The sequence below is a fragment of the Scyliorhinus torazame genome, chromosome 11, assembly GCF_047496885.1.
Source record: "Scyliorhinus torazame isolate Kashiwa2021f chromosome 11, sScyTor2.1, whole genome shotgun sequence".
NCBI lineage: Eukaryota > Metazoa > Chordata > Chondrichthyes > Carcharhiniformes > Scyliorhinidae > Scyliorhinus > Scyliorhinus torazame.
The window spans coordinates 252,598,366-252,624,321 of NC_092717.1; the positions used below are offsets into that span (position 1 = coordinate 252,598,366).

Genomic DNA, 25,956 nt, shown 5'->3' on the forward strand with positions numbered 1-25,956 from the left:
GGCTGCTGAGAAGAATGTTGGAGCAGTTTGAGTCTGGAGGTGACCAGATTACGGATGAGCATGTTGGCCCCACATGAACTGAAACAGGGGTGGAGATGGACGCTGGGTGAGAAATGGCAGTGATGAGGATGTCAGTGACGAGAATCCACTGATCCGCCCAATCACCTTTCATGTTCTTCACTGGTAAATGACAGATTTGAGAATGGAGTATTCAATGATAAATTCCAGAGCTGTGCAAAGGATTTTATGCTCATGGGTAACTGATGTGAAACTACAGCAGCACACAGGTTCTTTTGTCTACTTTTACATGTATGTTCCTGCATGTCAGTGGCTGCAGCAGCCTGGATTCAGAACCGTGTATGATATTCACTGTTCCTCCCCACTCCAGCATGATCAAGCCCCTTGCTGTCTTAACTGAGAACAGTTAACTCACCTCAGACCACTTAGCGTGTGGTTGGTCCGCCTAAAACAGTGGAACATAGGATTTAGGAGGAGTAGGCCCTTCGGCCCTTTCGACGTGCTCCACCGTTCAATGATATCAGTAATGATCTGGTTGTGCTTAAAAGCTCTACTTTCCTGTCTGCCCCAGAAGCCTTGATTCCCCTCTCTTGTCAAAAATCTCTCAAACTCAGCCTTGAATACATTTAAATATCCAGCGTCCCCTGCTCGGTGTGTGGAAGAGAACTCCACACTCTTGATGGCCCTCTGAGAGATAACAATTTCTCCTCATGTCTGTCTTAAAAGGGAGGGAATGTTTGCACTCGCTGCACATGCTTCTTTCTTACTCACTGTGAGTTCACATCCAAGACATAAAGTGGAAGGAATGCTCAGGACTCTCTGCCAGGCTGTGAAGGGCTGTTCAGGTCCTCATCACCAGAGGGCGCTGTGTGTCCAGGTTTGGCCAGTATGTCGTCAGGAAACAGCCGCGATCACTCTTCAGGTGGAAGGGACCAGCCTTTCTCATCGAATCCCAACAGCGCAGAAGGAGGCCATTCAGCCAATTGAGTCTGTGCCGACCCTCTGAAAGAGCACCCGAATCCAGGCCCAACCCCCCACCTAGGGGCAATTTATCATGGCCAATCCACCTAACCTGCACTTTTAGACTGTGGGAGGAAACCGGAGCACCCGGAAGACCTGGTTCATACGGACAACCTAGTCCATACAGAGGACCTGGTCCATACAGAGGACCTGGTCCATACGGAGGACCTGGTCCATACGGAGAACCTGGTCCATACGGAGGACCTGGTCCATACGGAGAACCTGGTCCATACGGAGAACCTGGTCCATACGGAGGACCTGGTCCATACGGAGGACCTGGTTCATACGGACAACCTAGTCCGTACGGAGGACCTGGTCCGTACGGAGGACCTGGTCCATACTGAGGACCTGGTCCATACGGAGGACCTGGTCCATACGGAGTACCTGGTCATACGGAGTACCTGGGCCATACGGAGGACCTGGTCCATACGGAGAACCTGGTCCATACGGAGGTCCTGGTCATACGGAGGATCTGGTCCTTACAGAGAACGTGGTCCATACGGAGGACCTGGTCCATACAGAGAACGTGGTCCATACGGAGGACCTGGTCCATACGGAGGACCTGGTCCATACGGAGGACCTGGTCCATACGGAGAACCTGGTCCATACGGAGGACCTGGTCCATACGGAGGACCTGGTCCATACGGAGGACCTGGTCCATACGGAGTACCTGGTCCATACGGAGTACCTGGTCCATACGGAGGACCTGGTCCATACGGAGTACCTGGTCTACAGAGGACCTGGTCCATACGGAGGACCTGGTCCGTACAGAGGACCTGGTCCATACGGAGTACCTGGTCCATACGGAGGATTTGATCCGTACGGAGGTCCTGGTCCATACGGAGTACCTGGTCTACAGAGGACCTGGTCCATTCGGAGGACCTGGTCCGTACAGAGGACCTGGTCCATACGGAGTACCTGGTCCATACGGAGGACCTGGTCCATACGGAGGACCTGGTCCATACGGAGGTCCTGGTCCATACGGAGTACCTGGTCTACAGAGGACCTGGTCCATACGGAGGACCTGGTCCATACGGAGGACCTGGTCCATACGGAGGACCTGGTCCATACGGAGGACCTGGTCCATACGGAGGACCTGGTCCATACGGAGGACCTGGTCTACAGAGGACCTGGTCCATACGGAGTACCTGGTCCATACGGAGGACCTGGTCCATACGGAGGACCTGGTCCATACGGAGTACCTGGTCCATACAGAGGACCTGGTCCATACGGAGGACCTGGTCTACAGAGGACCTGGTCCATACGGAGGACCTGGTCCATACGGAGGACCTGGTCCATACGGAGAACCTGGTCCATACGGAGAACCTGGTCCATACGGAGAACCTGGTCCATACGGAGGACCTGGTCCATACGGAGGACCTGGTCCATACGGAGGACCTGGTCCATACGGAGAACCTGGTCCATACGGAGGACCTGGTCCATACGGAGAACCTGGTCCATACGGAGAACCTGGTCCATACGGAGAACCTGGTCCATACGGAGGACCTGGTCCATACGGAGGACCTGGTCCATACGGAGTACCTGGTCCGTACGGAGGACCTGGTCCATACGGAGGACCTGGTCTACAGAGGACCTGGTCCATACGGAGGACCTGGTCCATACGGAGTACCTGGTCCATACGGAGGACCTGGTCCATACGGAGTACCTGGTCCATACGGAGGACCTGGTCCATACGGAGTACCTGGTCCGTACGGAGGACCTGGTCCATACGGAGGACCTGGTCCATACGGAGGACCTGGTCCATACGGAGAACCTGGTCCATACAGAGGACCTGGTCCGTACGGAGGACCTGGTCCATACGGAGGACCTGGTCCATACGGAGGACCTGGTCCATACGGAGGACCTGGTCCATACGGAGGACCTGGTCTACAGAGGACCTGGTCCATACGGAGGACCTGGTCCATACGGAGGACCTGGTCCATACGGAGGACCTGGTCCATACGGAGGACCTGGTCCATACGGAGGACCTGGTCCATACGGAGGACCTGGTCCATACGGAGGACCTGGTCCATACGGAGGACCTGGTCCATACGGAGGACCTGGTCTACAGAGGACCTGGTCCATACGGAGGACCTGGTCCATACGGAGGACCTGGTCCATACAGAGGACCTGGTCCATACGGAGGACCTGGTCCATACGGAGAACCTGGTCCATACAGAGGACCTGGTCCATACGGAGGACCTAGTCCGTACGGAGGACCTGGTCCATACGGAGGACCTGGTCCATACGGAGGACCTGGTCCATACGGAGGACCTGGTCCATACGGAGAACCTGGTCCATACGGAGAACCTGGTCCATACGGAGGACCTGGTCCATACGGAGGACCTGGTCCATACTGAGGACCTGGTCCATACGGAGGATTTGATCCGTACGGAGGTCCTGGTCCATACGGAGGACCTGGTCCATACGGAGGACCTAGTCCATACGGAGGATTTGATCCGTACGGAGGTCCTGGTCCATACGAAGGACCTGGTCCTTACAGAGAACGTGGTCCATAGGGAGTACCTGGTCCATAGGGAGTACCTGGTCCATACGGAGGACCTGCTGTAAATAATTCCTGAGGATGAATGATGGGAGCTTGAGGTTGAACATACTTCACTCTGATCATACTCTGAACCTGCCTCTGGTGAATGGTTGCTATCTTCCCCTCGCCCCCATTCTGTCCCACTCCCATGTTACATTGTTCTCATTAGGGCTTCTTTAGTGATTAAATATCTTCCTTACTGATTAAACAGTGCTGGAAAGGCACAGGAGGAAGTCAGCATCTGAGAGACATTCACTCACCTCCTGCCTTTCTTGGCAGGTTTCCTATTCCAACATGTAATGCTTTATTTCCACTGACTGTGTGGTGGCAGGCCTGTTACCGGGGCCCAGCTGTCAGGGGAACTGAGCTCACTGGCTTGTTGGTTGTGGAATGGTCAGAATTGTCACTGCTTGTATTTCGTGCTTGCACACGTAATAGCCCTTAGCCGGTTGGTACTTAAGGTCCTAGAATATGCCTCAGAAAACTAGCTTTACAGGAGGAGCATTGCAGCAAGTGATAGACAGGGCTAAGCAATCCCACAACTAATCGATCAGATCGAAGCTCGGCAGTCCTGCCACATTCAGCCGTGAATGGTAGTGAACAAATAAACAACTCACTGGAGGAGGAGGCTCCACAAATATCCCCGTCCTCAATGATGGAGGAGCCCAGCACGTCTGTGCAAAAGACAAGACTGAGGCATTCGCAACAATCTTCAGCCCGAAGTGCCGAGTGGATGATCCATCTCAGTCTCCTCCGGAGGTCCCAGCATCACAGATGTCAGACTTCAGCCAATACGATTCACTCCATGTAATATTGAGAATCGGCTGAAGACACAGGATACTGCAAAGGCTCTGGGCCCTGACAATATTCCTGCAATAGTACTGAAGACTTGCTCCTGAACTGGCCGCACCCCTAGCCAAGCTGTTCCAGTACAGCTTGGTAGCACCAGTGGGCAGCATGGTAGCACAAGTGGATAGCACTGCGGCTTTATGAAAATGAAAATCGTTTATTGTCACAAGTAGGCTTCAAATGAAGTTACTGTGAAAAGCCCCTAGTCGCCACATTCTGGCGCCTGTTCGGGAAGGCTGGTACAGGAATTGAATCGTGCTGCTGGCCTGCCTTGGTCTGCTTTCAAAGCCAACGATTCAGCCGTGTGCTAAACCAGCCCCTGTACAGCTCCAGGGTCCCAGGTTCGATTCCCCGCTGGGTCACTGTCTGTGCGGAGTCTGCACATCCTCCCCGTGTGTGCGTGGGTTTCCTCCGGGTGCTCCGGTTTCCTCCCACAGTCCAAAGATGTACAGGTTAGGTGGATTGGCCATGATAAATTGCCCTTAGTGACCAAAAAAGGTTAGGAGGGGTTATTGGGTTACGGGGATAAGGTGGAAGTGAGGGTTTAAGTGGGTTGGTGCAGACTCGATGGGCCGAATGACCTCCTTCTGCACTGTATGTTGAGCTGCAACATTGGCATCTACCTGGCAATATGGAAAATTGCCCAGATGTGTCCTGCGCACAAAAAGCTGGAGAAATCCAACCTAACCAATTACTGCCCTCTCAGTCTACTCTGCATCATCGGCCAAATGCTGGGACGTGGGAACAGGAATAGACCCACACAGCCCCGAGCCTGCTCCATCATTCAACTAGATCAAGACAGATCATCTATCTCAATTCCACTTTCCCACACTGTCTCTGTGATGTCATTAGTCTCCAGAAATCGATTGTTCTTTGTCTTGTACTCAATGTCAGAGATTCCACAGTGCTGTGGGGTAGAGAATTGCCATGATTCACCACCATCTGGATGAAGAAATTCCTCCTCATCTCACCCTTAAACGGCCCGTCCCTTATTCTGAGACTGTGTCTCCTGGTTCTGGACTCACTAGCCAGGGGAAACATCCTCTCCACATTTACTCTTGGAAGCATCATAGAATTCTTACAGTGCAGAAGGAGGCCATTCGGCCCATCGAGTCTGCACCGGAGTGCAGACTTCCGAAGGAGCACCCCACCCAGGCCCACGCTCCCGACCTATCCCTGTAACCCCACCTAACCATTTTGGACACTAAAGGGCAATTTAGTATGGCGAATCTTGCCCAGCACCTTAAGAATATTCTACGTTTCAATTAGATCACCTCCCATTCTTCGAAAATCTAGAGAATACAGGTCTAGTTTCCTCAGTAGTACAAAAATAAATTACTGTGGATGTTGGAAATCGGAAATAAAAACAGAAAATGCTGCTTAAACTCAACAGGTCTGGCAGGGTCTGTGTGGAAAGAAACGGAGCTAACGTTTCGAGTCTGCGTGTCTCTTGTTCAGAGCTCCTCAACTCTTCTCATAGGATATTACCAGCCTGAGGCCGGACAGAGGGCGGCACGGTGGCACAGTGGTTAGCACTGCTGCCTCACAGCGCCAGGGGCCGGGGCGGCACGGTGGCACAGCGGTTAGCACTGCTGCCTCACAGCACCCGGGACCCTGGTCAACACGGTGGCACAGCGGTTAGCACTGCTGCCTCACAGCGCCAGGGACCGGGGCGGCACAGCGGTTAGCACTGCTGCCTCACAGCGCCAGGGACCCGGGTCAGCACGGTGACACAGTGGTTAGCACTGCTGCCTCACAGTGCCAAGGACCCGGGTCAACACGGTGGCACAGCGGTTAGCACTGCTGCCTCACAGTGCCAGGGACCCGGGTCAGCACGGTGTCACAGTGGTTAGCACTGCTGCCTCACAGTGCCAGGGACCCGGGTCAGCACGGTGACACAGTGGTTAGCAATGCTGCTTCACAGTGCCAGGGACCCGGGTCAGCACGGTGGCACAGTGGTTAGCACTGCTGCCTCACAGCGCCAGGGACCCGGGTCAGCACGGTGTCACAGTGGTTAGCACTGCTGCTTCACAGTGCCAGGGACCCGGGCGGCACGGTGGCACAGCGGTTAGCACTGCTGCCTCACAGTGCCAGGGACCCGGGGCAGCACGGTGTCACAGCGGTTAGCACTGCTTCCTCACAGAGCCAGGGACCCGGGTCAACACGGTGGCACAGTGGTTAGCACTGCTGCCTCACAGTGCCAGGGACCCGGGTCAACACGGTGTCACAGTGGTTAGCACTGCTGCCTCACAGTGCCAGGGACCCGGGTCAACACGGTGTCACAGTGGTTAGCAATGCTGCCTCACAGTGCCAAGGACCCGGGTCAACACGGTGTCACAGTGGTTAGCACTGCTGCCTCACAGTGCCAAGGACCCGGGTCAGCACGGTGACACAGTGGTTAGCACTGCTGCCTCACAGCGCCAGGGACCCGGGTCAGCACGGTGTCACAGTGGTTAGCACTGCTGCCTCACAGTGCCAAGGACCCGGGTCAACACGGTGTCACAGTGGTTAGCACTGCTGCCTCACAGTGCCAGTGACCCAGGCGGCACGGTGGCACAGCGGCTAGCACTGCTGCCTCACAGTGCCAAGGACCCGGGTCAGCACGGTGACACAGTGGTTAGCACTGCTGCCTCACAGCGCCAGGGACCCGGGTCAGCACGGTGACACAGTGGTTAGCAATGCTGCCTCACAGTGCCAGGGACCCGGGTCAACACGGTGTCACAGTGGTTAGCACTGCTGCCTCACAGTGCCAGTGACCCAGGCGGCACGGTGGCACAGCGGTTAGCACTGCTGCCTCACAGCGCCAGTGACCCAGGCGGCACGATGGCACAGCGGTTAGCACTGCTGCCTCACAGTGCCAGGGACCCGGGCGGCACGATGGCACAGCGGTTAGCACTGCTGCCTCACAGCGCCAGGGACCCGGGTCAGCACGGTGACACAGTGGTTAGCACTGCTGCCTCACAGTGCCAGGGACCCGGGTCAGCACGGTGACACAGCGGTTAGCACTGCTGCCTCACAGCGCCAGGAACCCGGGGCAGCACGGTGGCACAGCGGTTAGCACTGCTGCCTCACAGCGCCAGGGACCCGGGTCAGCACGGTGTCACAGTGGTTAGCACTGCTGCTTCACAGTGCCAGGGACCCGGGCGGCACGGTGGCACAGCGGTTAGCACTGCTGCCTCACAGTGCCAGGGACCCGGGGCAGCACGGTGTCACAGCGGTTAGCACTGCTTCCTCACAGAGCCAGGGACCCGGGTCAACACGGTGGCACAGTGGTTAGCACTGCTGCCTCACAGTGCCAGGGACCCGGGTCAACACGGTGTCACAGTGGTTAGCACTGCTGCCTCACAGTGCCAAGGACCCGGGTCAGCACGGTGACACAGTGGTTAGCACTGCTGCCTCACAGCGCCAGGGACCCGGGTCAGCACGGTGTCACAGTGGTTAGCACTGCTGCCTCACAGTGCCAGGGACCCGGGTCAACACGGTGACACAGTGGTTAGCACTGCTGCCTCACAGTGCCAAGGACCCGGGTCAACACGGTGTCACAGTGGTTAGCACTGCTGCCTCACAGTGCCAGGGACCCGGGTCAACAAGGTGTCACAGTGGTTAGCACTGCTGCCTCACAGTGCCAAGGACCCGGGTCAGCACGGTGACACAGTGGTTAGCACTGCTGCCTCACAGCGCCAGGGACCCGGGTCAGCACGGTGTCACAGTGGTTAGCAATGCTGCCTCACAGTGCCAAGGACCCGGGTCAGCACGGTGACACAGTGGTTAGCACTGCTGCCTCACAGCGCCAGGGACCCGGGTCAGCACGGTGTCACAGTGGTTAGCACTGCTGCCTCACAGTGCCAGGGACCCGGGTCAACACGGTGTCACAGTGGTTAGCACTGCTGCCTCACAGTGCCAAGGACCCGGGTCAACACGGTGTCACAGTGGTTAGCACTGCTGCCTCACAGTGCCAAGGACCCGGGTCAGCACGGTGTCACAGTGGTTAGCACTGCTGCCTCACAGTGCCAAGGACCCGGGTCAACACGGTGTCACAGTGGTTAGCACTGCTGCCTCACAGTGCCAGGGACCCGGGTCAACACGGTGTCACAGTGGTTAGCACTGCTGCCTCACAGTGCCAGTGACCCAGGCGGCACGGTGGCACAGCGGTTAGCACTGCTGCCTCACAGCGCCAGTGACCCAGGCGGCACGATAGCACAGCGGTTAGCACTGCTGCCTCACAGCGCCAGGGACCCGGGTCAGCACGGTGACACAGTGGGTAGCACTGCTGCCTCACAGTGCCAGGGACCCGGGTCAGCACGGTGGCAGAGTGGTTAGCACTGCTGCCTCACAGTGCCAGGGACCCGGGTCAGCACGGTGGCACAGTGGTTAGCACTGCTGTCTCACAGTGCCAGGAACCGGGTCAACACGGTGGCACAGTGGTTAGCACTGCTGCCTCACAGCGCCAGGGACCCGGGCGGCACGGTGGCACAGCGGTTAGCACTGCTGCCTCACAGTGCCAGGGACCCGGGGCAGCACGGTGTCACAGCGGTTAGCACTGCATCCTCACAGAGCCAGGGACCCGGGTCAACACGGTGGCACAGTGGTTAGCACTGCTGCCTCACAGTGCCAGGGACCCGGGTCAACACGGTGTCACAGTGGTTAGCAATGCTGCCTCACAGTGCCAAGGACCCGGGTCAACACGGTGTCACAGTGGTTAGCACTGCTGCCTCACAGTGCCAAGGACCCGGGTCAGCACGGTGACACAGTGGTTAGCACTGCTGCCTCACAGCGCCAGGGACCCGGGTCAGCACGGTGTCACAGTGGTTAGCACTGCTGCCTCACAGTGCCAAGGACCCGGGTCAGCACGGTGTCACAGTGGTTAGCACTGCTGCCTCACAGCGCCAGGGACCCGGGTCAGCACGGTGACACAGTGGTTAGCACTGCTGCCTCACAGTGCCAAGGACCCGGGTCAACACGGTGTCACAGTGGTTAGCACTGCTGCCTCACAGTGCCAAGGACCCGGGTCAGCACGGTGACACAGTGGTTAGCACTGCTGCCTCACAGCGCCAGGGACCCGGGTCAGCACAGTGTCACAGTGGTTAGCACTGCTGCCTCACAGTGCCAAGGACCCGGGTCAACACGGTGTCACAGTGGTTAGCACTGCTGCCTCACAGCGCCAGGGACCCGGGTCAGCACGGTGTCACAGTGGTTAGCACTGCTGCCTCACAGTGCCAAGGACCCGGGTCAACACGGTGTCACAGTGGTTAGCACTGCTGCCTCACAGTGCCAGGGACCCGGGTCAACACGGTGTCACAGTGGTTAGCACTGCTGCCTCACAGTGCCAGTGACCCAGGCGGCACGGTGGCACAGCGGTTAGCACTGCTGCCTCACAGCGCCAGTGACCCAGGCGGCACGATGGCACAGCGGTTAGCACTGCTGCCTCACAGCGCCAGGGACCCGGGTCAGCACGGTGACACAGCGGTTAGCACTGCTGCCTCACAGCAGCAGGGACCCGGGTGTCATGGTGGCACAGCGGTTAGCACTGCTGCCTCACAGCGCCAGGGACCCGGGTGGCACGGTGGCACAGCGGTTAGCACTGCTGCATCACAGCGCCAGGGACCCGGGTGGCACGGTGGCACAGCGGTTAGCACTGCTGCATCACAGCAGCAGGGACCGCGGTTCGATTCCCACCTTGGGTGACTGTGCGAAGTCTGCACGTTCTCCCCGTGTCTGCGTGGGTTTCCTCCGGTTGCTCCGGTTTCCTTCTATAGTCCAAAGATGTGCAGGTTAGGTGGATTGGCCGTGATAAATTGCCTCTTAGTGTCCAAAAGGATCGGTGGGGTTAATGGGTCACGGCAAAATAGTTGAGGTGTGGGTTTAAATAGGGTGCTCTTCCCAAAGGCCAGCGCTGACCCAATGGGGTAAATGGCCTCCTTCGGCACAGTAGGGATTCCATGATTCTGTGAAGAGGCAAGTCAGAGGACCCACGGGTCAGGAGAGTCGGCCTCTGCAATTGTCCGACAGGTTTGTGGTTTTCTCAGTTTGTTTGGATGAGCCTGGGGGCTGCAGGGTGGATGAGCTGACTGAGCAGGGCACCGTGGTTCAGGAAGCCATTCAGGGGGGGATCTGCTGGTGTGGGGGGAGTATAGTGAGGGGGGAGTGATGCTGCTGGTGAAGGGGGAGTATAGTGAGGGGGGAGTGATGCTGCTGGTGTAGGGGGGAGTATAGTGAGGGGGGAGTGATGCTGCTGCTGGTGTAGGGGGGAGTATAGTGAGGGGGGAGTGATGCTGCTGGTGGTGTAGGGGGGAGTATAGTGAGGGGGGAGTGATGCTGCTGGTGTAGGGGGGAGTATAGTGAGGGGGGAGTGATGCTGCTGGTGGTGTAGCGGGAGTATAGTGAGGGGGGAGTGATGCTGCTGGTGTAGGGGGGAGTATAGTGAGAGGGAGTGATGCTGCTGGTGTAGGGGGGAGTATAGTGAGGGGGGAGTGATGCTGCTGGTGGTGTAGCGGGAGTATAGTGAGGGGGGAGTGATGCTGCTGGTGGTGTAGCGGGAGTATAGTGAGGGGGGAGTGATGCTGCTGGTGTAGAGGGGAGTATAGTGAGGGGGGAGTGATGCTGCTGGTGTAGGGGGGAGTATAGTGAGGGGGGAGTGATGCTGCTGGTGGTGTAGCGGGAGTATAGTGAGGGGGGAGTGATGCTGCTGGTATAGGGGGGAGTATCGTGAGGGGGGAGTGATGCTGCTGGTGTAGGGGGGAGTATAGTGAGGGGGGAGTGATGCTGCTGGTGGAGGGGGAGTATAGTGAGGGGGGAGTGATGCTGCTGGTGGAGGGGGAGTATAGTGAGGGGGGAGTGATGCTGCTGGTGTAGGGGGAGTATAGTGAGGGGGGAGTGATGCTGCTGGTGTAGGGGGGAGTATAGTGAGGGGGGAGTGATGCTGCTGGTGTAGGGGGGAGTATCGTGAGGGGGGAGTGATGCTGCTGGTGTAGGGGGGAGTATAGTAAGGGGGAGTGATGCTGCTGGTATAGGGGGGAGTATCGTGAGGGTGGAGTGAAGCTGCTGGTGTAGGACAGAGTATAGTGAGGGGGGAGTGATGCTGCTGGTGTGGGGGGAGTATAGTGAGGGGGGAGTGATGCTGCTGGTGTAGGGGGAGTATAGTGAGGGGCGAGTGATGCTGCTGGTGTGGGGGGAGTATAGTGAGGGGGGAGTGATGCTGCTGGTGTAGGGGGAGTATAGTGAGGGGGGAGTGATGCTGCTGGTGTAGGGGGGAGTATCGTGAGGGGCGAGTGATGCTGCTGGTGTAGGGGGGAGTATAGTAAGGGGGAGTGATGTTGCTGGTATAGGACAGAGTATAGTGAGGGGGGAGTGATGCTGCTGGTGTGGGGGGAGTATAGTGAGGGGGGAGTGATGCTGCTGCTGGTGTAGGGGAGAGTATAGTGAGTGGGGAGTGATGTTGCTGGTATAGGGGGGAGTATCGTGAGGGTGGAGTGAAGCTGCTGGTGTAGGACAGAGTATAGTGAGGGGGGAGTGATGCTGCTGGTGTGGGGGGAGTATAGTGAGGGGGGAGTGATGCTGCTGGTGTAGGGGGAGTATAGTGAGGGGGGAGTGATGCTGCTGCTGGTGTAGGGGAGAGTATAGTGAGTGGGGAGTGATGTTGCTGGTATAGGGGGGAGTATAGTGAGGGGGGAGTGATGCTGCTGGTGGTGTAGGGGGGAGTATAGTGACGGGGGAGTGATGCTGCTGGTGTAGGGGGGAGTATAGTGAGGGGGGAGTGATGCTGCTGGTGTAGGGGGAGTATAGTGAGGGGGGAGTGATGCTGCTGGTGTAGGGGGGAGTATAGTGAGGGGGGAGTGATGCTGCTGGTGTAGGGGGGAGTATAGTGAGGGGGGAGTGATGCTGCTGGTGGTGTGGGGGGGGAGTATAGTGAGGGGGAGTGATGCTGCTGGTGTAGGGGAGAGTATAGTGAGGGGGGAGTGATGCTGCTGGTGTGGGGGGAGTATAGTGAGGGGGGAGTGATGCTGGTGGTGTAGGGGGGAGAATAGTGAGGGGGGAGTGACGCTGCTGCTGGTGTAGGTGAGAGTATAGTGAGGGGGGAGTGATGCTGCTGCTGGTGTAGGGGGGAGTATAGTGAGGGGGCAGTTATGCTGCTGGTGTAAGGGTGAGTTTAGTGAGGGGGGAGTGATGCTGCTGGTGGTGTAGCGGGAGTATAGTGAGGGGGGAGTGATGCTGCTGGTGTAGGGGGGAGTATAGTGAGGGGGGAGTGATGCTGCTGGTGTAGGGCGGAGTATAGTGAGGGGGCAGTTATGCTGCTGGTGTAGGGAGAGTTTAGTGAGCGGGGAGTGATGCTGCTGGTGTAGGGGAGAGTATAGTGAGGGGGAAGTGATGCTGCTGCTGGTGTAGAGGGGAGTATAGAGGGGGGAGTGATGCTGCTGGTGGTGTAGCGGGAGTATAGTGAGGGGGGAGTGATGCTGCTGGTGGTGTAGGGGGAGTATAGTGAGGGGGGAGTGATGCTGGTGGTGTAGGGGGGAGTATAGTGAGGGGGGAGTGATGCTGCTGTTGGTGTAGGGGGGAGTATAGTGAGGGGGGAGTGATGCTGCTGCTGGTGTAGGGGGGAGTATAGTGAGGGGGGAGTGATGCTGCTGGTGTAGGGGAGAGTATAGTGAGGGGGGAGTGATGCTGCTGGTGGTGTGGGTGGAGTATAGTGAGGGGGGAGTGATGCTGGTGGTGTAGGGGGGAGTATAGTGAGGGGGGAGTGATGCTGCTGCTGGTGTTGGGGGAGTAAAGTGAGGGGGGAGTGATGCTGCTGGTGGTGTAGGGGAGAGTATAGTGAGGGGAGAGTATAGTGAGGGGGGAGTGAGGCTGCTGGTGTAGGGGGGAGTATAGTGAGGGGGGAGTGATGCTGCTGGTGTAGAGGGGAGTATAGTGAGGGGGGAGTGATGCTGCTGGTGTAGGGGGGAGTATAGTGAGGGGGGAGTGATGCTGCTGGTGTAGGGGGGAGCCGATTCCCTCACTGCCGATTCCCTCATTGCTGATTCCCTGACTGCCGATTCCCTGACTGCCGATTCCCTCAGTCTGCCGATTCCCTGAGTCTGCCGATTTCCTCAATCTGCCGCTTCCGTCACTGCCGATTCCCTCACTGCCGATTCCCTCACTGCCGATTCCCTCACTGCCGCTTCCCTCACTGCCGATTCCCTCACTGCCGATTCCCTCACTGCCGATTCCCTCACTGCCGATTCTCTCACTACCGATTCCCTCATTGCCGATTCCCTCACTGCCGATTCCCTCACTGCCGATTACCTCAGTCTGCCGATTCCCTCACTGCCGATTCCCTCACAGCCCATTCCCTCACTGCCGATTCCCTCAGTCTGCCGATTCCCTCACTGCCGATTCCCTCAGTGCCGATTCCCTCACTGGCGATTTCCTCACTGCCGATTCCCTCAGTGCCGATTCCCTCACTGCCGATTCCCTCACTGCCGATTCCCTCACTGATGATTCCCTCAGTGCCGATTCCCTCAATCTGCCGATTCCCTCAGTCTGCCGATTCCCTCACTGCCGATTCCCTCAGTCTGCCGATTCCCTCACTGCCGATTTCCTCTTTGCCGATTCCCTCACTGCCGATTCCCTCACTGCCGATTCCCTCACTGCCGATTTCCTCACTGCCGATTCCCTCACTGCCGATTCCCTCAGCCTGCCGATTCCCTCACTGCCGATTCCCTCACTGCCGATTCCCTCAGTCTGCCGATTCCCTCCGTCTGCCGATTCCCTCACTGCCGACTCACTCACTGCCGATTTCCTCACTGCCGATTCCCTCACTACCGATTACCTCACTGCCGATTCCCTCACTCCCGATTCCCTCACTGCCGATTCCCTCACTGCCGATTCCCTCACTGCCGATCCCCTCACTGCCGATTCCCTCAGTTTGCCGATTCCCTCACTGCCGATTCCCTCACTGCCGATTCCCTCACTGCCGATTCCCTCACTGCCGATACCCTCAGCCTGCCGATTCCCTCAGTCTACCGATTCCCTCACTGCCGATTCCCTCACTGCCGATTCCCTCAGTCTGCCGATTCCCTCACTGCCGATTCCCTCAGTCTGCCGATTCCCTCACTGCCGATTCCCTCACTGCCGATTCCCTCACTGCCGATTCCCTCACTGCCAATTCCCTCACTGCCGATTCCCTCAGTCTGCCGATTCCCTCAGTCTGCCGATTCCCTCACTGTCGATTCCCTCACTGCCGATTCCCTCACTGCCGATTCCCTCACTGCCGATTCCCTCACTGCCGATTCCCTCACTGCCGATTCCCTCAGTCTGCCGATTCCCTCAGTCTGCCGATTCCCTCACTGCCGATTCCCTCACTGCCGATTCCCTCAATGCCGATTCCCTCAGTCTGCCGATTCCCTCAGTCTGCCGATTCCCTCACTGCCGATTCCCTCACTGCCGATTCCATCACTGCCGATTCCCTCAGTCTGCCGATTCCCTCACTGCCGATTCCCTCAGTCTGCCGATTCCCTCAGTCTGCCGATTCCCTCACTGCCGATTCCCTCACTGCCGATTCCCTCACTGCCGATTCCCTCACTGCCGATTCCCTCACTGCCGATTCCCTCACTACCGATTCCCTCAGTCTGCCGATTCCCTCACTGCCGATCCCCTCACTGCCGATTCCCTCAGTTTGCCGATTCCCTCACTGCCGATTCCCTCACTGCCGATTCCCTCACTGCCGATTCCCTCACTGCCGATTCCCTCAGCCTGCCGATTCCCTCAGTCTACCGATTCCCTCACTGCCGATTCCCTCACTGCCGATTCCCTCACTGCCGATTCCCTCACTGCCGATTCCCTCAGTCTGCCGATTCCCTCAGTCTGCCGATTCCCTCAGTCTGCCGATTCCCTCAGTCTGCCGATTCCCTCACTGCCGATTCCCTCACTGCCGATTCCCTCACAGCCGATTCCCTTACTGCCGATTCCCTCAGTCTGCCGATTCCCTCACTGCCGATTCCCTCACTGCCGATTCCCTCACTGCCGATTCCCTCAATGCCGATTCCCTCAGTCTGCCGATTCCCTCAGTTTGCCGATTCCCTCAGTGCCGATTCCCTCACTGCCGATTCCCTCACTGCCGATTCCCTCACTGCCGATTCCATCAGCCTGCCGATTCCATCAGCCTGCCGATTCCATCAGCCTGCCGATTCCCTCACTGCCGATTCCCTCACTGCCGATTCCCTCACTGCCGATTCCCTCAGTCTGCCGATTCCCTCACTGCCGATTCCCTCAGTCTGCCGATTCCCTCACTGCCGATTCCCTCACTGCCGATTGCCTCACTGCCGATTCCCTCACTGCCGATTCCCTCAGTCTGCCGATTCCCTCCGTCTGCCGATTCCCTCACTGCCGACTCACTCACTGCCGTTTCCCTCACTGCCGATTCCCTCACTACCGATTCCCTCACTGCCGATTCCCTCACTGCCGATTCCCTCACTGCCGATTCCCTCAGTCTGCCGATTCCCTCACTGCCGATTCCCTCACTGCCGATTCCCTCAGTCTGCCGATTCCCTCACTGCCGATTCCCTCACTGCCGATTCCCTCACTGCCGATTCCCTCAGTCTGCCGATTCCCTCACTGCCGATTCCCTCACTGCCGATTCCCTCACTGCCGATTCCCTCATTGCTGATTCCCTCACTGCCGATTCCCTCTCTGCCGATTCCCTCAGTCTGCCGATTCCCTCAGTCTGCCGTTTCCCTCAGTCTGCCGATTCCCTCACTGCCGATTCCCTCACTGCCGATTCCCTCATTGCCGATTCCCTCACTGTCGACTCACCCACTGCCGTTTCCCTCACTGCCGATTCCCTCACTACCGATTCCCTCACTGCCGATTCCCTCACTGCCGATTCCCTCAATCTGCTGATTCCCTCACTGCCGATTCCCTCACTGCCGAGTCCCTCACTGCCGATTCCCTCACTGCCGATTCCCTCACTGCCGATTCCCTCAGTCTGCCGATTCCCTCAGTCTGCCGATTCCCTCACTGCCGATTCCCTCACTGCCGATTCCCTCACTGCCGATTCCCTCAGTCTGCCGATTCCCTCACTGCCGATTCCCTCACTGCCGATTCCATCAGCCTGCCGATTCCCTCACTGCCGATTCCCTCACTGCCGATTCCCTCAGTCTGCCGATTCCCTCACTGCCGATTCCCTCAGTCTGCCGATTCCCTCACTGCCGATTCCCTCAGTCTGCCGATTCCCTCAGTCTGCCGATTCCCTCAGTCTGCCGATTCCCTCAGTCTGCCGATTCCCTCACTGCCGATTCCCTCACTGCCGATTCCCTCACTGCCGATTCCCTCAGTCTGCCGATTCCCTCACTGCCGATTCCCTCAGCCTGCCGATTCCCTCAGTCTACCGATTCCCTCACTGCCGATTCCCTCAGTCTGCCGATTCCCTCAGTCTGCCGATTCCCTCACTGCCGATTCCCTCACTGCCGATTCCCTCAGTCTGCCGATTCCCTCAGTCTGCCGATTCCCTCACTGCCGATTCCCTCACTGCCGATTCCCTCATTGCTGATTCCCTCAATCTGCCTTCAGGCAGCATCAATTCCTGTTGTCCTAACTGCACTGCAGGATTCCTCTTCAGGATGGTGTGAGCTGGCAGTGAGAGTGAAGTGGATCCATTGCACATTTTCCCTCTCTCTGTGGTGATACAGTACAAGGTACAGGCTTGCAGGCACGGTGTGTGAGAACATTTCTCAACTAATCACGTCCAGGTCTGACACAGAAAGCAACTGACAAGTCTCTCTTCTGAGTGCAAGTCACAACAAGAGGTTCGCAGCCAGGGACTCCCAGGAGCAATGCTCCCTGCTGTACTCACAGAAAAGAGAATTCAACTTTGTTCAGCCTTTGTTACAATAACTGTTGAACTGAGAGGATAGACTGTACGCTGCAGAATTCCGACTTTAAGCAGCATGCGGGAGACCCCTTCCAGCAGCATTCATATCTAGTTACTGTTTGGTCGAAACTCCCTCACATATTGCGCCTGGGTTGTTATTTTTTTTAAAGCTGGTTTAGCTCCAGTTTTTGAAGTGACTAAAGCAGAGTGGAATGTTTTCGTTTGAGCCAGGAGGTTCCAGCACCCAATGAGACGCCTGAGAGTGAAAGTTGTTGGTGCTGCCTGACAGGCCAGTTCTCCCTGAATTGCTGCAGTTCTCAGCCAGAGGCTGCCTGCACGCAGGGGACAGAGTTCCACATCAGTTTGCAAGTGTCCAGAGGCTGGAGCAGTTGTGTTCCTCTGATGGCTCTGGTCTCCTGTCTCCTTGCGAAGCCAAGCTGAGGTTGGGCAGTGTGGGCGATGGTGTGACTGGCAGCTCTGAGGGCACCGACGGGGAGCTGGAGATGGAGCCCAGCAAGCTGGAACACAAGAGGATGTTGCAGGCTGAAGCTGACCACTTTGCGAAGAAATGTCGCTGCTGCCACCCTGCAGGTGAACAGGCTGAGGTTGCTGCATCTGCTGCTGCACCTGAACAGGTAAATATCACCGGTGCCTTACAGGTTAAATTCAAGAAATTAATTGAGGGCCGGGCGGGTCGGCCCCGGAAAGAGACCAAACCCAGTGACGCTATTGATTTCTCCGGAAAACTGTCAAGTGTGATGTTCGATTCCCCACTGAACTCTGTAAGAGACAGACTGAGGCGGCCCAGGAGCATCTGTGTGCCAGGGAAAAGGACTGGATTGTTCCCTGAGCTGGAGTGCCAGTCACTGTCGGCAGCTGTGAGGAGGAGAGGGTTTGATCATGACCCACTGAATAACGAGGAACCCACTCTGCAGCATGGTGAAGCAACAACAGTAAACGTACAGCCTGGAGGACACATTCTACACCCTGCAAAGAAGGAACTACATCGACCTCTCAGCATGAGTTTCCTTGAGACTAACAGAACCCCTTCACGTGGCGGGGCTGAGGTAGCAGACGGTGCAGGGGCTGAGCGGACCGCCAGGTCTGAGAGCTTTCTCAGAAACAGCTATCGATGGTCGAGTCACCGATGGGTTAGCTCGGCCGGGAAAGGGGCGAGTGCCAAAGAAGCGGCAAGTGATCCCAAGACCCAAAATTCCAAAATATCCCTCAAGTCGCTGAGAAGAAGCTTGAGCTTTCGGATAAGGAGAGGGACTGAGAACAAAAAGGAGAGCGAGAGCAGCAGGGCCAGGACACACAGTGTTGGAGACTCCTTTCCACAAAGACAGAAGTCACCTGTATGTGCGAGCTCGTCTCCCTCACAAACGCCAAACCAAGATGTGCCCAACTGGCATAAGCAAGGTCAGAATTGCCTGGTGCATCCGCAGTCTGTTACAGACACCTACACAACTCCGACAGTAAAGCCAGCACACTCACCCAAACGACACTTGGAGGAGAACAGCTGGTGGAAGTTTCTGACTACTCATTTTCGCAAGAAGAATTTGTGTGTGGGCAAAGATCCCTGCAAAGCTGATGGAATGAGATCCGAGGTGCAGAACAATGGCTGGACTTCACTGAGCGAGGAGCATAATACGGCCTTGTGTGGAATCCTTGAACCTTGCTCCATCACTGAATCTATTGCAGAGAGCTGTCACCATCTGCCCAGATGTGAAGTGCCGTCACCATCATCAGAAGGTAAGCTGGTAGCAGCACATAACAGGCCTATCATCAGGAGAAGCAATAAACATCAGGATGATATGGATGCGATGTTTATCGGGCAGGACTGGTTTCGAGCTGATGTGTACAAGTAAATGTGGTCCATGTAATGGGGGGTAATCAGGTGCAGTGGAATGCCATTAGCCAAACGACTTTTAAAAAACATTTTATTCGGGTATTTATAGTTTTTATAATAATAACGATAATAGCAATATAAACATGGTACATAAAACATTTCTATCCCTGTCATGTTCTTCGCACTCCCTACAATGAAACAATAGCCTAAGGCCCCCCCCCCCCCCCCCCCCCCCCCCCCCCCGGCTAGTTTTCTGCTTCTGCTGACGTTCAAATTTTCTCCGAGAAAGTCGCCGAACGGCTGCCACCTCCGGATGAACCCTAACATTGACCCTCTTGGGGTGAACTTTATTTTCTCGAGACTGAGAAACCCAGCCATGTCGCTAACCCAGGTCTCTAATTTTGGGGGCTTCGAGGCCCTCACATTAACAGAATCCATCTCTGGGCTACCAGGGAGGCAAAGGCCAAAACGTCAGCGCCTCTCACCCCCTGGACCCGTGGCTCTTCCGACACACCAAAGATCGCCACCTCTGGACTCGGCACCACCCGTGTTTTTAGCACCGTGGACATAACCGTAGCAAACCCTGCCAAAACCTTCTAAGCTTCAAGCATACCCAAAACATGTGGACATGGTTTGCTGGACCTCCCGCGCATCTCGCACACCAGTGCTCTACCTCAAAAATCTTGTTCATCCGGGCCACCGTCAAGTGTGCCCAGTGGACTACCTTAAATTGTATCAGGCTAAGCCTGGCACATGATGAGGATGTGTTAACCCTGCTTAAGGCATCTGCCCACAGACCCGCCTCTATCTCTCCTCCTAGCTCATCCTCCCACTTGCCCTTTAGTTCCTCTATCTGAGTTTCCTCCGACTTCATAAATTATTAACCAAACTATTAATTCCCATCAAGGTGGGTGTCTCTGTACTAACCCACTCATCCTGCCATCTGTTAGCAACACTGGCAGTGCCATTAATAAGTGTGAGTTTAAGGAGGTGCTGTGGGATTTGGGTGAATTTAGCATCTGTGGTGCTGGAATTTCACAATTCAGTTTGTTTTCAGGAAATGTGGACTTATAACGAGGATTTCTCTGGAATGAAGGTTGGGGAAGTGGCTCGCTTTGTAAAGGTTATCAACTCAGAGGGTAATGTCAGGGGGGTTAGAATAGATTGTTGAAATTGTCCTGTTAACCGTACAGCATCAAAGGTCTTTTTGTGAGCTGGGATATTGAGTTACATTATCACCCAGTTGTTGACAATGGATGAAGGCAGGAATTGGAGCTTGTGACAGTTTACACACACTTCCCCATTAGGTGGGGGGGGGTTACAGGTGAACAGGGGAGTTGCCTCATAGGTTGTTAATTGTATTTTAATTGTCCATGAGTGATGGGCATTAACTGGGGATTGACGGGTTAAAAAGGCATCTTGACAAACACATGGCTAGGATGGGTATCGAGGGATACGGCACAAGGAAGTGCTGTGGTTTTGGCCATGGGTGTTATTATGACCGGTACAGGCTTTGAAGGCCCGAAGGGCCTGTTTCTGTGCTGTATTGTTCTTTGTTCTTTGATTGAATCATGCCGCTACAGACACTGACTGAAACGGTAGTTGTTGGGTTGGGAGATTATGCTTGTAATGTGTATCTCTGTCAATAAATGCTCATAAAAATGTGCAAAGATTGGCTCAAGTTAAATCCTTTTACAATTGACATTCTAGAGTCTAACACAAATTACAGTCATAAAATAAGAGCCCACGATGCTGGAGGTAGTATATTAGCACGGACAGAGAATTGGCTAACGGGCAGGAAACAGCGAGTGGGGATAAGGGGGTCTGTTTCAGGTTGGTGACCTGTAACCAGTGGGGTTACATTGGGATCCGTGCTGGAACCGCAACTGTTTACAATATTTATCAATGACTTGGAGGAAGGAAGTGAATGGACTGCAGCTGACACAAAAATAGGGGGAAAGGCAAGTTGTGGGAGGGATACAAACAATTGGCAAAGAGATATTGACAGGTTAAGTTAGTGAGCAGAAAGTTGGCAAATGGTGTATAATGTGGGAAAACACAAAGTTCATTTTGGAAGGGAGAACAAAAGAGCAGGGGATTATTTCAATGGAAAGAAACTGCAGAAAGCTGCAACACAAAGGGACTTGGAGGGACTTGTACACGAAACACAGAAAGCTAGCAGACAGGGGCAGCAGGTAATCAGGAAGGCGAATGGAATGTTGGCCCTGATTTCAAGGGTGGTGGAGTTTCAGAGTGGGGAAGTCTTGCCGCAGCTGTACAAGGAATTGGTGAGACCACATCTGGAGCACTGGGAGCAGTTTTAATCCCCTTATTTAAGGAAAGATTTTATTTCACAGTTCAGAGAAGATTCACTGAGATGATCCCTGGTATGGAGGGATTGTCTTATGAGCAAAGGTTAAACAGGTTGAGACTCTACTCATTGGAACTTAGAAAAGTGAGAGGTGATCTCATTGAAACATATAGGATTCATTCGGGGCTTGGCAGAGTAAATGCTGAAAGGAAGATTCCCCTCATGGGGGAGTTGTGATGAATGTAATAAATTTATATGTTATATTTTATATTTGTGGCATTAATGTTATAAAACACCCTGGTTTAAAATACATACAGGCTGTGTGTCTGTGAAAGCTGGAATTAAAGAGTCGGAAAAGGTGAGGTAATAATTCATTCCAGCCACTTACATGGTTACAGATAAAGGACTAATGGAATAGTGTTCTGATTGCTGGAGATTTCCTGGAGTGTAGATGAGTAATGAGGGATTGTATTTAGTCCTATCTAAGGTCATGGAACTTAGTGGGGTACAGATGATGTAATTAATGAGAGGAGCTCGGTCTGTCTGTAGTTTTGCAGTCTGGTATAAGATTTTAAGTTGAACAGCAGTTTGCCATCGGATTTGAGTCTGACAAGCCACAAGTGTACTGGATCTGCTCTTGAAGGGGGTCTCTCCATAAATGTATCTACACAAATAAGCAAGTAGCTTGTTTTGTTAATTTTATTTATAAGTGAACATGATGAATGCCGGATCAGCTGTGATCCTATTGAATGGTGGAGCAGGCTCGAGGGCCCAAATGGACTACTGCTGTTCCTACTTGTTATGGCCTTTAGGTCTTATTACGGACCTTTCCCACACTTGGGTTCCAGCAGGATTGTCAGACCCATTGTGAGTGATCCAGTCTCATGGAATTTTCACATTGTCCTGAGCAGAGGGAGACCTCCACCATATTCCTGAAAGATCCATTGACTCTGCCCCATGTCCTCAGTCATTTCTCAAACTGATATTACGGGTGGGATTTACAGACCACCCCGCTTTGCATTTTCTGGCAGCCGAGGCGGCCCGCCAGCGGGATCTAGCAACCCCGCTGTAGGCAACGGGATTTTCCGGTGACAGCATCCCTTGTAGCCGGGAAACCATGCGCCGGCGTGGAATCGGAATATCCCGTTGGTGTAAACAGCCGGAAAATCCCGCCCTATGTTTTTAATTTTCAAATATTTATGCACTTTCCTTTCCAAAACAGTTTCCTTTTCATGTTTCAGGTGAAGATAAGACCTGAATAAATTTCAATCTTTATATTCCAGAGGATGCTCCAATTTCTGCTCAGCAATAGGTAACACACTGATTTTTGAATCAGAAGGTTATGGGCTCAAGCCCCATCCCACTGACTTGTGCATTTAATCTAGACTGACGCTCCCAGTGCAGTGTTGAGGGAATGCAGTCTATGGAATCGGAGCCTGGTTACTTGAATATCGCTGAAAAGACAGACATGTTCCCAAAACGTTTAATCTTGTACACACCAAGACAAATGTAAGAATGCTAATTTCGAACAATTGCATCTGAAATTGGGTATCCTGTTAAACTGATGAGTGCAAGGTCAAAAGCTTCAGCAATATCTCTCTCTTCATCAAGATTCAAATTGTGTGCTACCAAGTGACTGCTTGGTTACGTCTTCAAACTTCTTCACGTGATTGTAAAATCCCATGGAATTATTTGAAGAAAGCAGTTGTCTCTGAGGCTTATTGCTGTGTGTAAATACAAATTGTTATTGGTGTGTTTATCATTCTAACTCAGCACAGATCAGGGTTTGAAACTGAGCACTTCTGAAAGCAAATGGCTGCATTTCTTCCCCTCTTGATACTGGGGCGATTATCTGGTCACGTTGTGCCTGGCACAAATCCTGCCATGTTAGGAGAATTGTGGGAGAGTCCCGAAACGGGATTTGCGAGTGCAAATCAGTTTCTGATTCTCTTGGCCCATTCTATAAGACCATAAGACTCAGGAGCAGAATTAGGCCACTTGGCCCATCGAGTCTGCTCCGCCATTCAATCATGGCTGATATTTTCTCATCCCCATTCTCCTGCCTTCTCCCCATAACCCCTGATCCCCTTATTAATCAAGAACCTATCTCTCTCTGTCTTAAAGACACTCAGTGATTTGGCCTCCACAAACTTCTACGGCAAAGAGTTCCACAGATTCACCACCCTCTGACTGAAGAAATTCCTCCTCATCTCTGTTTTAAAGGATCGTCCCTTTAGTCTGAGATGGTGTCCTCTGGTTCTAGTTTTTCCGACAAGTGGAAACATCCTCCCCACGTCCACTCTACCCAGGCCTCGCAGTATCCTGTAAGTTTCAATAAGAATCCCCCTCATCCTTCTAAACTCCAACGAGTACAGACCCCGAGTCCTCATCCGTTCCTCATACGACAAGCTCTTCATTCCAGGGATCATTCTTGTGAACCTCCTCTGGACCCTTTCCAAGGCCAGCACATCCTTCCTTAGATACGGGGCCCAAAACTGCTGACAATACTCCAAATGGGGTCTGACCACAGCCTTATACAGCCTTAGAAGTACATCCCTGGTCTGGTATTCTAGCCCTCTTGACATGAATGCTAACATTGCATTTGTCTTCTTAACTGCCGACTGAGCCTGCATGTTAGCCTTAAGAGAATCGTGAACAAGGACTCCCAAGACCCTTTGTGCTTCTGATTTCCGAAGCATTTCCCCATTTAGGAAATAGTCTTCCAAATTGCATAACCTCACACTTTTCCACATTGTATTTCATTTGACACTTTACTACCCCTCTCCAGATCTTTGTATCCACTGCAAACTTAGCAACAGTGCCTTCAGCACCTTCTTCCAGATCATTAATGTATATTGTGAAAAGTTCTGGTCCCAGCACAGAACCCTGAGGCAGACCACTAGTCACCAGCTGCCATCCTGAAAAAGACCCCTTTATCCCCACTCTCTGCCTTCTGCCAGTCAGCCAATCCTCTATCCATGCCAGGACCTTACCCTGAACACCATGGGCTTTTAATTTATTTAACAGTCTCCTATGCGGCACCTTGTCAAAGGCCTTCTGGAAATCTAAATAAATCACGTCCACAGGTTCTCCTTTGTCTAACTTGCTTGTTACCTCCTCAAAGAACCTGTAACAGATTTGTCAGACATGACCTCCCTTTGACGAAGCCACGCTGACTCAGTCCTATTTTACCATGCACTTCCAAGTACTTTGCGATCTCATCTTTAATAATGGACTCTAAAATCTTACCAATGACCGAAGTCAGGCTAACCGGCCTATAATTTCCCGTCTTCTGCCTCCCTCCCTTCTTAAACAGTGGTGTTAGATTAGCCACTTTCCAGTCCTCTGGGACCCTTCCTGTATCCAGTGATTCCTGAAAGATCATCACCAAAGCCTCCACAATTTCCTCAGCTATCTCTTTTAGGACCCTGGGGTGTAATCCATCCGGTCCAGGTGCCTTATCCACCTTCTGACCTTCAGCTTCCTCAGAACCTTCTCCTTAGTAATGGTCACTGCACTCACCTCTGCCCCCTGATTCTCCTGGAGCTCTGGCATCCCACTGGTATCTTCCACCGTGAAGACTGATGCAAAGTAACGATTCAGTTCATCTGCCATTTCTTTGTTTCCTATTATTACTTCTCCAGCCACGTTTTCCAGTGGTACAATGTCTATTTTTGCCTCTCTCTTACCTTTTATATATTGAAAGAAACTCTTCCTATCTTCTTTTATATTACTATCTAACTTGCACTCATATTTCATCTTCTCTCCCCTTATTGTTTTTTTAATTGTCCTCTGCTCGCTTTTAAATGATTCCCAATCCTCTGGCTTCCCACTAATGCTCGCCACTTTGTATGCTTTTCATTTTGCTTTTATGCTGTCCTTGACTTCCCTCATCAACCATGGATGCCTTGTCCTGTCCTTACTATGTTTCCTCCTACTTGGGATGAATTTCTGCTGTGCCTCCCGAATAACCCCCCAAAACTGCTGCCATTGCTGTTCCCCTGTCTTCCCTTCTATGAAATGAAATGAAAATCGCTTATTGTCACGAGTAGGCTTCAATGAGGTTACTGTGAAAAGTCCCTAGTCGCCACATTCCGCCGCCTGTTCGGGGAGGCTGGTACGGGAAGTACCAAGTATCTAGTCTCCTTTTCCAATCAACTTTGGCCAGCTCCTCCCTCATGTCTTTGTAGTTACCCTTATTTAATTGTAATACTGTTACTTCTGATTCCAGCTTCTTCTTCAAACTGCAAGGTAAATTCTATCATACTGTGGTCACTGCTCCCTAAGGGTTCCTTCACTTAAGATCCCTAATCAAGTCTGCCTCATTATACATCACCAAATCCAGAATTGCCTGTTCCCTAATGGGCTCTACCAGAAGCTGCTCCAAAAAACCATCTCTTAAACATTCCACAAATTCCTTTTCTTGGGATACACTACCAACCTGATTTTCCCAGTCCACGTGCATATTTAAGTTGCCCATCATTATTGTCATATTGATACTCTAGCTGGCGTGATCAGGA

At 53.9% G+C, this 25,956-nt stretch overlaps 1 protein-coding gene across 2 annotated transcripts in view; it reads left to right on the top strand.

Moving 5' to 3' along the window:
- The window catches only part of agap3 (ArfGAP with GTPase domain, ankyrin repeat and PH domain 3), a 1,400,505-nt gene that overhangs the window by 391,118 nt on the left and 983,431 nt on the right, over positions 1-25,956 (top strand). Inside the window, exon 1 of one of the 2 annotated variants that reach the window (XM_072468571.1) lies at positions 17,722-19,028. The exons of the other annotated variant lie outside the window; for it this stretch is intronic. Within the exon in view, the coding sequence (XP_072324672.1) occupies positions 17,780-19,028 (1,249 nt within the window). The 5' untranslated portion in view covers positions 17,722-17,779. Of the gene's footprint in view, positions 1-17,721; positions 19,029-25,956 lie in introns of those variants that run through there. 2 annotated transcript variants of the gene reach the window in all.